This window comes from Periophthalmus magnuspinnatus, chromosome 3 (assembly GCF_009829125.3).
Source record: "Periophthalmus magnuspinnatus isolate fPerMag1 chromosome 3, fPerMag1.2.pri, whole genome shotgun sequence".
Taxonomy (NCBI): Eukaryota; Metazoa; Chordata; class Actinopteri; order Gobiiformes; family Gobiidae; genus Periophthalmus; species Periophthalmus magnuspinnatus.
This window is the reverse complement of record NC_047128.1, coordinates 4,283,642-4,298,819: the sequence shown is the minus strand read 5'-3', so window position 1 is coordinate 4,298,819 and position 15,178 is coordinate 4,283,642. Positions and strand designations below refer to the sequence as shown.

Genomic DNA, 15,178 nt, shown 5'->3' with positions numbered 1-15,178 from the left:
GTGACACAATGCACACAACAAGAGTATCATTATAATTTGTGAAACACTAAACCCTGAACTCTTATTGTGACTTTTTTTCCTCTAATCTAACTCCAGATGATGTACCTGGGCTCGGGCCTGTGCTGTGTCGGGGCGTTGGCCGGCCTGTCCGCTCAGGGCACCAGTCGCCTTGGTAACGCCCTCGGGATGATGGGGGTCGCCGGGGGCATCGCTGCGACGCTGGGGGCCCTCAAACCCTCCCCAGAGCTGCTGTCCCAGATGTCTCTCGCCATGGCAACCGGAGGAACTCTGGGTAAGTCTGTTTTTTTTAGTCATGGTTTGGTCCTGTTCTAGTCCTGGTTTAGTTTCTTAGACGTCACTCCTTTTTATAGGGACAGAAATCGGTGTAATATTTTAGGACTTGCATAATGAGGACCCAACAACTTCATTTTAAAGTTAAGATATGGGTTAAAATGGGTTAAGGTTGTGGTTCAATCAGACGTTTTGTGCTTCTGTCTGATATATAGTTCTCATCTCTCACTCTTGGATCATTCTGTTGTAATTTACACATTTGAAATAACAACAATAACAATATTCATCTAAAACGACTCAATAAAAGAAACAAATCCGCCGACTTCCAAGTTCATAAACTGTGGTGTCCAATGGGAGCTGATGTCGCCGTAAATGTCATCACAACAAAGCGGCGTGTAGCTGTCGGCGCCCCCTATGGACAGCCGCATGTTACACTAGAGCAGCACATTTTTTTCATTTGTACCAAAATGACGATATGATGCTACCGAATCCTACGAGTATCAAAGATTGAAGAAGGTAAAACTGCAGAAGGAAGTGAGTACGTCACAGTGAAGGTTAAACGGGGTAGAGCGAAAAAATGGCGTCTTGAAAATGGTGGATTAAAGATGAATCACTCTAAATACAACTTCAGAGGCTCAATGAGGGACAAAAAAAAACAACAACTAGAACATGGTTAAACACTGTGAAAAGTCCAATTTGCAGAATATTTCCTGGAGACTGAGCCCAAGCTTAGGCAAGTATGAACTATGGTTAAACTTAAATCAGACCTAAAGTCAATGTAATGTCCCTAAAAAGGACAAAAACCAGCTTGTGTTTATTTTTCTATCCTGAAAACGTTGCATTTTGGTGATAGTAAAACTTTTAATGCCGGATGTCATGTCCATGAAAATATTTGGTTTTACTCTTGTGGTGAGCCCAGACTGCACCACTTCCTATAGTCTTGGTTTGGGGGATATTTGTCTCTTTTGGTTCACTGAACTGGGTGTAAATATGGTCTAAACAAATACTAAGGATGCACCGGTGTTCGTGTTGGCATTTATTAACTTAAAACAACACAATTTGATCAGTTTGGTCTCATTTTATTTGTATTATCCCTCGAGTAACCACCATAGACTGTGTAAAGACGTGGATTGAGTGAGTGTGACGTCACCCACAGCGTTCAGCTCCAAATGAAGCTCATCGAGGCTAGAACAGGTATAAGGGAGGATTTATTCCAACCGCGAGTATCATAGCAACCAAAGAGCCAATCCAGAGCGAGGCTGTTGAAGGTAACGCCCTTTCCCGCTCTTGGCAACAGTTTGATTGGCAGTGTTGCTAACGCTAGCGGGAGTGAAAGAAGGCGCCTGATTTGTTTCGTATTAATGTTCATATCTTGATTTACAGACACAATTGTGAAATAAAAACCCCAGGATCATGTAGAGGGTTAATACGAACATTTAAGACCAAAATGACGAGTCTGACAGCAGCAGGTACAGAGACAGGGGTGAATTTTTCAATAGAAAGTGAATTGGAGCCAGTCGATGGAGCCAGAACCTCACCCATGCTCGCTTCCTGTTTGGAAAGCTACAGCTAGCAGGTTAGCTATGTCCATATATTTATACAAAGTTGTTCTGTTGTTACCATAGATCGGGGCATCAAACTCATTTTCACATAGGGCCACATCAGCAAAATGGCCGTCAATGGTCGGGGCAAACTTGCTCACAGACCTTCAGCACTGCTTTAAAAACAGCCATTTGCAGCCTTTTAATTTTTGGACAATTTGTTGTTTTTCTTGCAAGCTAACTTTTGCATAGTTGGCTCCGCGTTTGGTGTCAAAATGTCGACGTAAATTTTACTTTTTCACAACCGACTTCGCCTCATAACACAAAAAACATACAAGTTTTTTTCCTTAAAACACAAACTTGTATTCACCTTATCACCTTTCTCGAACCTACCTTACATGCCGGCAATTTTCCTCTTCCTGAACATTTAGAGATGATTATTTGCGAATATTTCTCAGCTCCACTTGTTGGGAAAATCTCATTAAGTTATGGTCAATGCTCACATTAAAGCAGTATAGACTAATTTTATGACAGTCATGCCTTTTAATTTATCTTCTCACGGGCCACATAAAATGACGTGGCAGGCCGCATTTGGCCCCCGGGCCTTGAGTTTGACATATGTGCCATGGACTGTTCGTTTTTAGAGGTCATATTTGAACTTATATAAACAGGGTCATTATTTCAGTTTATACGTCCAACCTGGATATTGACAGGACCGATATTCGGACGCCGATAGCTGCTCAAGCAAATTTTTCCATATCTGATCGGTGCATCCCTGATGAAAATACTAGAACTCTTGGTAGGTCTTTGGCGCGGTAACGTTATTATGAAAAATGACTTTCTTTTCAGCAGGTATAAAGCCAACGTGCCATTGTTTACTGTTTGTTTAGACCCGTTTCCTCTTTTCCCTTTTCAAGTTTTGACAGTTTTTACTAGGCTTGAAAGTGTCGAGCAGAAATGCAACCCTACTGAACCGAAGGCACGTCTGTTATTGTAAACGATTAGAAAAAAACACGAGGAATTTGTATAATTTGTATATACACATTGTGCTCACATGCAACTGCTCGAGTCTTTTGTAAAGTGAAAATGGTATTTCTAATTGGAAACAGAGCATCCATCTTTATGTAAGCCGTGCCGTGCCTCTGCGGTGAATCCAACTTTTTTTAAAATCCTCATTAACACGAACAGACAGGCAGCAGACTACTTGGGTTTACTTCGGGTTAAACTAGTAACACGCACGTTTCAGGAAATGCTGAAATAAGAACCTGTTTGAAGGTTTCTGAAGAGCATGTGTTGAGGCTTAACCAAAAACACGTGTCCAGATCAGTTTGATTTGCTTTTGTTTGTAGGGCCAATGTCAACTTCTGCCTCTGTCAACAGAAAATATAAATTGCCAAATAAACAATCAGATCACGAAGCTATTTTTTTAATTTTGTGGCTAAGTAGATGGGCTAATTTCAGCTACTGTGATTCCAAAGTAATATTGATGCCTCTTGAATGTCACTTTAGCATTTCTTCCCAGCACTCCTAATTCTCCCCATCAGCGCACAAACCTGCGCAATTTATACTTTGACATCATCAGTAACATCATGCTGGGGGGACTTATATATGTATGCATGTATATGACTGAATGTTCAGCAGTTACCACAGTGACACAATTGGCAAACACTGGCACAAACAGTCTGAAAATGGTCAGAAAGTAGTTCCAGCTAAGTCAATCTGAGCTTTAACACAATCCGACCATAAAGAAACTGAAGTCTAATTTTGAGTAACAGCATCAGACAGAGCAGTGCCTCAAGTTAGCATCACTCATTGTAGAAGTGAAGACGTTTGGCTGCTCGTCCACTGCTGGACACTGACTTATATCTGTGTGAAGGGAAGAGCTAACTACACTAAAACTGTAAACACCTGTTGTCTCCAGTTTCAGCCTTAACGGCCCTACCCCCTCACCATATTGTTCTTTGTTTCCCTTGTTTGCCTTGGGTTGAGGATGGAATTATATATTGGTGAGAGATTATGTCTCAGGCCCTCATTCCTGTTTAAGGAAGGTAGCCTAGCCCAAGATCTGGTGATGGGTCTGGAGAGGCCCTGCTCGAGGTGAGGTGCCCCAGCTGCACTGAAGGGTGGGTCAAATGCAGAGGACACGTTTTCAAACTGGGACTATTGAGTGTACCTTAACCTTAAAGGACCCATATTACACTATTTTCTGATCTGTTTATAATGTTGCTTGTCAAAAACATACCTGGAGTTGTGTTTGGTTAAATGTTTAAAATTAAAAAATCAACCAAAAATGTCAAAACACCTGTTGACTTTTGACTGGTAGTGTACGTTTTTGAGAATATCTAGTTTGGGTTAAAAAAGTGCTTACCCAATGTAATATTTTTCCATTCTCTTCAGGTCTGACGATTGCCAAGCGCATTGAGATCACAGACCTGCCTCAGCTGGTGGCGGCGTTCCACAGTCTGGTCGGTATGGCTGCTGTACTCACCTGTATCGCGGAGTACATGATCGAGTTTCCTCACCTGGAGACCCACCCGGCCGCCGGCGTGCTCAAGACCGTGGCCTACCTCGGCACCTACATCGGAGGAGTCACCTTCAGCGGGTCCCTGGTCGCATACGGCAAGCTCCAAGGTCAGTGCTGGACTAAAGCGGAAAGATTTAGAAAAAATATTGCAATTTTTCTGGCAAGCACTGCGATTACATTTGCAATTTGTTAAAATGAGACCTGTGATGAGAAGCATACTATTAAAACACATCCCTGAGCAATAACATTTGAAAGAGTGAAATCTAGACTACTAATTCAATTAAATGTATTTTTGTAGATTAGTTTATGAAATGCATGGGGGATTTTTAAAGCCCAAAATCACATCAGGAGTTGTCTCTTAGAGAGATCTGTGATTTAACCAACACATATGGTCAATAACACTGTTGGATTTTCTGACAGAATAACCAATGTTCATAGAAAACAAGCAAATGGAGAACTGTCCTAGAACGCCCCCTGTCCTTAGACCCTCCTCCTGCACAAACGACTCACAAAAGCCTAGGACAGAGGTCGGCAACCCAAAATGTTCAAAGAGCCATATTGGACCAAAAAAACAAATCTTAAATAAGCCTTATATAAAGGCAACACGCTGTAAGTGTATATTAGCTATATTAGCCTACTATCAAAATGACTAAGTAGGCTACAAATACATAATGAGCATTCATGATTAAATGTTTATTTTCTCTGCAGCACATCCTGGAGAGAATGACACACCATGTGACTACTCTGCTGTATGATATTTGATGCTTGAAGTTTAACTTTCATTACAATATTAATATATTATGTTTTGTTGCATTGATGAAATTATATCAAATACAGTAAAGAAACAGTGTTTGCCCATCAGAGTTCATGTACCTGCACAGCAGCGCTACCTGTTCGATATTGATCACAGCACACGATTCATCACAGGCTGAGTACACTGGAGCTGTATTAATGTCCTTGATTTGCTGATTCGTGATGTCGCCTGCCATTTTAATGGCCTTTTCATTCGCCGTCTTTGCAGAGAGAGGCATGTCTTTAATTTTCTGTATTATCTCGGTTTTGTTTTTGAAGTCTGAAAATAGGTGCTCTGATATTTTGATGAATGAATCCTTCATGTAATCACCATCTGTGAACCGTTTTCCACGCTTTATTATATCTCGGGTTGCAATAAAACTTGTGGAGTTTGGAGATGCAATCCACTTCTTAAATCCATCTTTGTAGTACTTCTGGAGAAAAAGAGGAGCGTAATTGCACTTTTTCTCTCACTCGCAACTGGGTGGTCGGCTGCAAATTTAGCATGCCTTCCCTGGAAATGTCTTTCCAAATTACTCTTTTTGTTATGTGACAACTTCTCATTACAAAACAAACATGCAGGCAATCCTTCTGCGCTGGCAATGAAAGCAAATGATTCAGTCCATTTTTCCTTGAATTCTCTGTTCTCATCAGCTCTTTCTCTTTTTCCTTTTGGGATCGATAGTCCATGACACACCTGCCGGTTTGTTTACAACAGCCACCTGCCTGGCACCGCGCTGCGCTCAAACGTGTGTCACAGGCTGTGACGCAATTTTTCCTTGACAGAAATGTTGAAATTTTATATTGACGTTTTCCAATGCCCTAAAAATGTGCATGTTTGTCCTCCAACAGAAATCATATTAAAACACAAAATATACCCCCCCATCTTTTTCCATTTTCATACGTTTTTGCAGTTTGTGGCATCTCGTTTGTTGCACACTCAAGAGGAGTGGGACAGGGAAGAACTTAGTCATGTGTGTAGGGGCATAAAATAAAGTATTCATATGTTTATAGGCTCTTTACAAACATCAAAAAAATAAATATGCCTAGAGGAATTTTATTTTCAGTTTTTCACTGTTTGTGATTTGCAAATTTTGCTTTGTACTTTGTTTTTTAGAATGCAAAATCCTGCTCGTCTCCATGGAGATAAGTTTAATGCCATACTGTGAAATAAACCAGGCAACGCAAAAACACATCCATGGACCTGCAACCAAAAAAGTTATAGTGCACCTTTTAAACTCTAGACTCCTCATGATGGTGATCGATGTTGACAGAAAGTTCATGTCTGACTCAAAGAAAACTTAAGCTCCACTGCACAACAAATCCCTTAAACCCAAAATCAGAGTTTGTGTTTTTGCTCAAACTCGGCGTGATTCCTCTTAAGTCTCGGCTCTTTTAGGTCTGATTGCCGCTTTGATCTTTATCTTTTGTTAAATCCAGACTCAGGACTGGAGGAAATCTGGGATAATTTCACCACCAATTTGCAAATATTCTCTTGTCTGTTGGATTTTTCGGCACAAACGCTTGTCGTGATCAAAGGGCTGTGGTGAAGGTTTGATTTGTTGTAGGGTCTGGTGTTTCTATGGAGGCTTCAAATCAGTCTGACAGTTCAAGTCCCCAACGACACTGGAAATGACTGAGGCGTCGGGGAAAACGCTTTGGCCTTTTGTAAACACATAAATACAATGGGTTAGTGATGATGATGATGATGATGATTGTGTTTTTTTTTCTATTTATTCTGATCCTTGGTACAAAATCGTTTGCCAAGTGCATTTTTTGTTACGAGCCGAGCTTTAAGATGTCAGTTTAGCCCACTAACCAGAGGGTCTGCAGCTTGATCCCAGTAATGATAAATATTGTTGTTTATAATAAAATAAAAGTCATAGGTAAGAAAGGATTATGTAATGCTAAATGTGCCATATGGACAGAATAACATATCGATCCATCTCACTTCTAATCATATCAGTTGGGTGTCGAACTCAATAGTCCAATATTTGGCCTTTTTAGCGCAGGGGAGTCGAACTCAAATTCACAGTAGGCCAAAATTAAAAACTAAGACAAATTCACAGGCCAATCTCAATGTGTGAAATGTAATGTTTAACCTTTTCATATGGAAACAAACTTTAGTTTTGCTTAAACACAAAATCTTGAACATCTCAAGCCTGATATTACAGAGAGAAATTATATTTGAAATAAAAGACACATCAACAGTATTCATTTCTTATGTAAATAAATAAATTGTGTCTCTGTAGCAGTGTGGCCGAGGTGACCAGTAGCTTGGTTGCTAATGAGTGTCAACAGAAAAGGAGGGGCACTTTCTGGTCTCGACTGCAGTGTACTAGTAAAGCATTCTGTGATTTTGAAGTACTAGTGGTGCACGGGCCAAAAATAATTACAACCCAGGCCAGATTTGGTCCCCGGGCCTGAGTTTGACATGCGTCTTAGTGAATCGGGTATTGAGTATCTCCAGCAGAGGGTGATATTTTGTTTTGGCCAATCTGCTGCCTAAATACACATTTAGATGTATTTGAACACTTTAGTGCAAAGTGATAACTGCACAAAACGTGACTTCACAGTTCTTTTATAGGTTTGTGGTAAAAATGGGGCTGTGGGAGAGTTTATTTTCTCCAAGTTATGTAATTTAAATTTACTATAATCAAAATCGGACCCACGTGTCTGCAGAGCTTATCGGCTGTTCTGGATTTGGTATCGGCCATGGAAAAAACCCTGTTGATCTCTTCTAATGCAAATAAATCGGGATATTCATGATTTTCAAACTATGGCAATGATCCTTCATCTTGATAGACTTTGATAAAGTTTTGACAAAGGTCCACACAAAATCCACAGACCATGATGAATTAAGTTATTGAGGTGACAGATGTGATGTGTTCACGATCCTGCAACAAAGGAGAAAAGCGGTTCTTGTTGTGTTATTTTCTGGTGACCCATTGTCTGAAATGTGTTGTTTTCTTTCTAGGCCTCCTGGACTCCGCCCCTCTGATGTTGCCTGGGCGACACGCCATGAACGCGGGTCTGATGGCTGCGTCGATGGGCGGCATGATCCCGTTCATGCTCACGAACAGCTACGGCACCGGGATGGGCTGTTTGGTCGGAGTGTCCGGCCTCTCCACCATCATGGTCAGTGGAGACTCTGGATTATATTTGTTGTTTTTATGTAATATAGCAGAATCACTTAGTTTGATGTGGTAACCTGATGGGGATAGACTTACACCTCAGCACACAACTACAACAAATACTTGTCTTGTTTTTTTTTTTTACTCCTGTGCTTCCCCGGTACTTTATGATGGCAGGGTCGCAAACATATCCATGAGTAGTCTATTTTAAAACCCAATGATTGTTTCACACACTTATTTCCATCCTTTTTTCCAGGGTGTGACTCTGACGATGGCCATAGGGGGCGCTGACATGCCTGTGGTGATCACGGTCCTGAACAGTTACTCCGGGTGGGCGCTGTGTGCTGAGGGCTTCCTCCTCGACAACAACCTCATGACCATCGTGGGCGCTCTCATCGGGTCGTCAGGAGCCATCCTGTCCTACATCATGTGTGTGGTGAGTGCGACGAGCTCCGAGGGGCTTACTGAGAGTACCTCCTGAGAGTACCTCCTGAGAGTACCTCCCGAGAGCACCTCCCGAGGATTGTGTGGATTTATCATTTAGCCTCAGTATAAACCTAAGGAGGACAAAAACATTAAAGCAGACAGAACATGGTTAAACGCTCTGAAAAGTCCATTTTGCTGAATATTATGTCACAAAATAGCGTGTCAAACTCAAATGCCAAATACAACTCCCAGTCTGTCACAGCTAAACTCTAAAGCCATTACTCGTATAGCACAGACAATAACACAGGACCACACTCATCCACTGCACCGTTACTTTACTCTACTGCCTTCAGGACTCTCAAATGTAATAAAGCATGTTTTAAAAATAGTTTCGTACCCACAGCCATTATTAACCTGAACAATCTATAGACCACGAAATTCTTATGATGCACTTTTTTATAATGTCATTTACTTGCCTTGGGTCTGTCCAATGTATGTGATGTGTTTGTGTGGTATTGTATGTAAATGGCGTTTTTCCCTGTGTGAACATGACTGTGAAGACAAATTTCCCCTTGGGGAGAATAAAGTAACTAACTAACTTCAGAGGCTCAATGAGAAGAAATGAATACAAGAGGATTTTGTAAGAGAAAGTAAAAAAACAATTAGAAGAAATGTATATATTAATAACTAATCAAATAATGGAAAAAAAAATTAAATGGACCACCTGTTAAAGTCCTTAATAATAATAATAATAAACGGGATTTTACGTTGATTCAAAAAAGTAAATCTTGATTCATCTCCAGCCTTAAATAAGAAATATTTGAATCAAGTCTACAGCCAATTTCCTCATATTAAAAGAATCTGGTTTGAACAGGCTTTGTTAAACAGCACTTTGATATTGATTCCTTGAAATATTATCCCCCCCTTTTTTTTATTCAGTTTTTAAAAATAAAAATATGTTGATCAATCTCCATTTTCAATAACACAAGTAAAAAAAAAAAAAAAAGCCCCATCCCTGGATCTAACCCAGTGCCATTTACCAGATCGTCCTGTGTGTTTGTTCCCGTTTAGGCCATGAACCGCTCTCTTCCGAACGTGATCCTCGGAGGCTACGGCACGACGTCCACAGCCGGAGGGAAGCCCATGGAGATCGTGGGAACGCACACAGAAGTGAACGTGGACCAGACCATCGACATCATCAAAGAGGCCAACAACATCATCATCACCCCAGGTAACAGGGCACATACTCAGGGGCGGGGCCACAGTCACAGAAATACACACCTTGAACTGCTTCTTAAATTTTTTTTACTATTTTTTTATTGTTCGATGGAAATAATATGGAATTATATGGGACAACAGTTTAGATTTTGTATTTTTGGGGATTTCTCCCTCAATCACCAACTTGTATATATTTATAAAGCACAGAGTAAAGACTTCAATTTATCAGAATTTCTGCATAGATTGTAAAAAGTCAAAGACATTTAAAATACAACATAAGCTGCCCAAAGTGCTTCACACAAAAGTCAACAAAACAGATACACAGAAAATATGACACATGACACAAGAATAAAACGGTAAAAGAATAAAACAGAGATATCCTGTTTAGCTAGAACCAGATTCCAGGGAGAAGAGGTGGGTTTTTAGTCTGGTCTTAAGCTGCGTCTTAACGATCTGACAGAAAAAAGCCCTGGAAACGATGCATTTGTAGTTTGTATAGAGGAGCAGGAGTGTTTGCATGAATTCCGCCTGCAGGTGTGTTGTCTTGAGTGCAGTTCAGGACAGATACTAAATATTTTGTGAGCTTTTGCCCCTCTCCCTTTTTAGTCGACCAATCGAACGGCAGCACATGTGTTTAGTCGACGACAGTCATGCTAAAATGTACTGTTTTTTTTTTTTTTTAAAGAAAACATATTGAGTTTCTTAAATGCTCGAAAAATTCCTTGATACTCAGGGGTGTGAGATAATGGCACTTTGATTATTTTTATTTACTTATTTATTGTTAGTTGGTTAATGGGGACAATCCTCCGACATATTTACATTTTTAATACAGGTGTTCATGAAGGATTATAACTATCAAGGTGGTTTAACACACACAGTCCCCCGCCAGATGACAAAACCTACAACACACAAACGAAAGACACAAGGAAATGTGAAAAAGTCCTTTTGATATTTCTATGGATTCCCTCCTGTTCTAAGAGGACGTATTATGCAAAATCAACACTTTTGAGGATTTTACCGTGTTGTAATAAACCGGATAATGAGGGAATGACATTGTTATGTTTGATTCATCCTGTCGTTCTGCATTTGAGGCTTGAGTGCTGTAAAAATTCCTGTTTTCAACCAACCCCCATCTCCGCCCACTTTCCTGTACTTGTCATTATAGATTTATTAAAACTCCACGTCATATCATTATGTTAAAAACTGCAGAACTAAGAGACCTGCATTTTCAAAGTGAAGGGACCCGTTTCTGTAGACCACATGTGTCAAACTCGAGGCCCATGGGCCAAATGTGGCCCGCCGCATTATTTTATGTGGCCGTCGACAGGGTAAATATAAAGGTATGATGATCTTAAAATGTCATTTTATCAGGAGATACGCAGTTACACAGCCATATTTTTACATCTAGGCAAATGCATATGCAATATTTGTAACTTGAATAAGTAATACTGAAACGGTTAATAAGTTTAAAAAGTAGTTGGATTTATTTTAAATCTGGTCCTTTTAAGGCAGCCATTTTGCTGATGTGGCCCTGCTGTAGGCCATTTTAGATCGGATTAAACTGAAGTTAAAATGATGTATATTTGTTTCATTCTCGACGCCCAAAACGAGTCTAATGGGTTTCAAGACTTTATTAAAGACGACACGACATCCAGCCCAATTCTCGAGCCGTAGCGGCTTTTAAATAAACTCCAAATATTAGATTTTTTTTTTTTTTTAAATCCCAGTTTCTGATTTCAAACAAGACTGTCCATTTGAAATAAATCTCATTTGTTTCTTTGCACTACTCCTGCTCTCCAGCTGCGGCCCGTTAATGTCAAAATGTCTAGAAAGATTACGCTCACGGACTTGAGATTGATTTCAGTTTTTGGCAACGTCATAAGAGTTAGACACACAAAAACATCAAAATGAGTGGCCGTCAATGGATTGGGAAAAAGATGAACAGATGTAGCCACTAGAGGGCGCAATCTGTCAAATTATGCTTTTTTTTTTTTTTTCCCCTGCACATGTAGGATTTAATCTGTATCTGAAATGGTATAAAACTATTCAGGAACTGATCAAAACTATTGTAAAACGACACTGTAATTTTAAAAACACGTACAGGGATGTATATTGAAGCTAAAATATCGTGAATTTTGTTTTGAGGATGTGCAAAATTTCAAAATCAGGTAGAATTAAAAATAAACTCCCAAAATCGCAATTACTACAAAAAGAGAATTTAAAATAAAAATGAAATAAACTTATGTTGTAATCTTAAACGAGAGAGTTGTTGGGTGTTGAGTCTTTTCATATTTGTTTGATACTTAAGCCTCCTGATATTTTTAAAGACAAATTCTGGCACATTTTTGGTGAATTGCCAAAGTTATTTTCAAGATTTTCACCCCAAAAAAACTGCAATATTAATTTTTGCAAATATTACTCAGCCATAGTGTTAAAAAAAAGTATCAAAGAAATGATTTGGGAACAAGTATTGAGACTTTTGCATAGTGTAAAAATCTCCAACAAAGACACGGCGGCAGAATCACCACAATGTGCAGAGTAAAGCTGCTTATCCATTATGTTCTTTTAGTTTTTGCTTATCCATTATGTTCTTTTAATTTGTTTTTTAGTTATAACTGAAAATGACCATGATCTGTTGCATAAGTGAACTTTAACATGGAAGTCATAACCTTTAGAATGTTGTTGCCACCTCAAAAACAAACGTGTGAATGAAACAAAACACAACTCCAGGTCTAACACACAAAACCTGCATATTTGGACTGAGTTCCTCCCTCAATCTGACGAACACTCTGTTCCACCTTGTGATGTCATCATGTGGTAATACAGGAAGTGCTCCACTGTGTTTTAAACTCCATACATATGAATAATTAATAGAATCATTCAGATGATTTCAGCCCTGGAATTGCCAATCTTCTACTGAACTAAAAGTAAAAGCTGTTAAACTTAAACTACCACTTGATGACATCACAAGGTGGAACAGAGCATTTTGAGCTTTGGAGATGTAACAGGCTAATAATAAAGTGTTACTCAAACATGTGAGATTTAGAATGTTGTTACCTCCCCAAAAACAGATCTAGAGTTGTTTTGTTTCATTCACACGAGTCAATTTTGGGGATTAGTCGAAGCTCAAAATAGTCTGTTCCATCTTGTGATGTCATGAAGTGGTAGTTTTTAAGTTAACGGCTCCTTTTACCTTTAGTTCAGTAGAGATTGGCAATTCCAGGTCTGAAATGATCCAAATGATTCTAGAAATGAAGATGTGTGTAGTTTAAAAACACAGTGGAGCACTTCCACCTTGTGATGTCATCATGTGGTAATACAGGTACAGAGTTTTTTTCAGTTTGAGAGAAGAACTCAGTGTTTTGTTTCATTCACACATGTTTTCACACACAAACCCTGCAGATTTACGCTGATTATGTAACACTATTATAACGTGGCTTAAGCGTCACAAGAGTCCATTTTGTGTGATATAGGACCTTTTTTAAAGTTTCAGTATCATCCCATGTCAAGCTACAAAACTTACAAAAAACCTGAAATCCCGGGGGACGTCTGTGTGGTCCCGCATGTGGGTTTGATTAGACCAACGCGATTGAGACCAGACAGCTCCGGGTCTGTCAACAACAAAAGCATGACGGCGCAGAAACAGGAGGCTCGAATTTGTCTGGAGAATTTGGAAAAAATGTTTTGTGTTTTGACCAAAAAAGAAGAAAAAAAACAAAACTTGTGTTGGGATCTTTTACTGAACTTTTTCTAAGGGGTTACGGGGAAGTGAGGCAGATGCAGGGAAAGCAGATCTTTGCACGCAGGCAAACCCAAGCCCACCCCACACACGCAATGGGACCATGTTTGGGGTAGAAGACATTTTTAACAGAAATCGGCCCCGGTTTTAGCCCCTTCACCGCAAAGAATGGGGTTTAAACTAACTGGCTTATTGTGTTCAAATCCTCAAGGGCCCTTTTTGAGCTTTGGTGAAACATGCCCATTGTTCTTGAGTAAAAGAGATGCAAATTCAAAACAAAATGTAAAACTAATTCTTACTTGCATGCCCCGACGCAGCAAATGGTCTAAGGCAGGGGTGGCAAACAAGTTGGGTACAAAGAGTCAAAATTTTCAACCGTAAGTCAAAGAGCCACACGATGCACTGACCTGCCAAGACAGACACACACACACAATTACAACCATATTACTTCCCAAAACAACAGCAAGCATTGTACTTCTGTTCATTTCAAGATAAGTGTCCACCCTCAACACACACGAGTTAACACAGCACATACCCCCCCCACATACACACAAACACACACACACACACAGGCATCTCTTCCTCTCTTTCTCTCGCTCTATCAAACACACACACACTTGCTCTTTATCTTCATCTCTGTCTCTCTCTAACGCACACAACTACTGAACACACTTCAGAAACACATGTAGGGCCTGTATAATGTAAACTGATGGAATATTTTTAGTTTATTTTTTAAGTCTATTTTTTTTTTAATTATTCTAAGCTATTTATATATTATCTTGTTTTATTGCATGTATCTTTTTCCTTCTGTTCTTTTAACTGTGCAGTGCAATATTGGAATTTCCTCACTGTGGGACTAATAAAGGCTTATCTTATCTTATTAAAATATTAACACAAGCATAAGTCGGGTGTTATTTCCAAACGACATCACAAACTACATCACAGATTTTCTTACCTTGTTGGAGTGATGGGATGATAATCTCAGTGCGATTTTTTTATCTGGAGCCAAGGTTTCAATTACATCCACAAAACTTTAAAAAACAAAGTTTTAAAAACTCTCCTTCATTGTATCCTATAAAGTGGCGTGGTAGATTGCCCATGCAAAAAAAAAACAATGTACAAATGTGTCAGTTTCTCCATGCTTGTTCAATTGCTGAAACATTCGAGACTCTTTTTACCTGATTTTTCAAGGTGCTCAGTTTGTGCTTGCGTAGTTCAGAACCTTTGGGGAATTCCTTGTCCATATGAGCCTGGAGAGAGCTAAAATGACGCTGAAGATTTGAAGCCTTGAAATGTGATATTGTAGTATTGCAGATTAAACAGAGTGATTTGCCATTCCGTTCAATAAAAAAGTAAGCATCTTCCCATTCTTCCAGAAATGTTCTGTGTTCATCCTCATATTTTCGTTTAGTTTTGCATTTTGCCATTTTGACGATGAGGGTAACGGTCTGCACGCGCATGAAATGTTTACTTATTTTCCCGCCATTAGATGTAACCCACGCAGATGACAAAG

General features: G+C 39.6%; 1 protein-coding gene across 1 annotated transcript in view; it reads left to right on the top strand.

Annotated features, from left to right (window-relative positions):
• The window catches only part of LOC117385969 (NAD(P) transhydrogenase, mitochondrial-like), a 39,435-nt gene that overhangs the window by 18,622 nt on the left and 5,635 nt on the right, over positions 1-15,178 (top strand). The window contains exons 14-18 of the mRNA XM_033983269.2: positions 97-292; positions 4,230-4,463; positions 8,126-8,286; positions 8,539-8,718; positions 9,780-9,939. Of these exons, the coding sequence (XP_033839160.1) occupies positions 97-292; positions 4,230-4,463; positions 8,126-8,286; positions 8,539-8,718; positions 9,780-9,939 (931 nt within the window). The remainder of the gene's footprint in view (positions 1-96; positions 293-4,229; positions 4,464-8,125; positions 8,287-8,538; positions 8,719-9,779; positions 9,940-15,178) is intronic.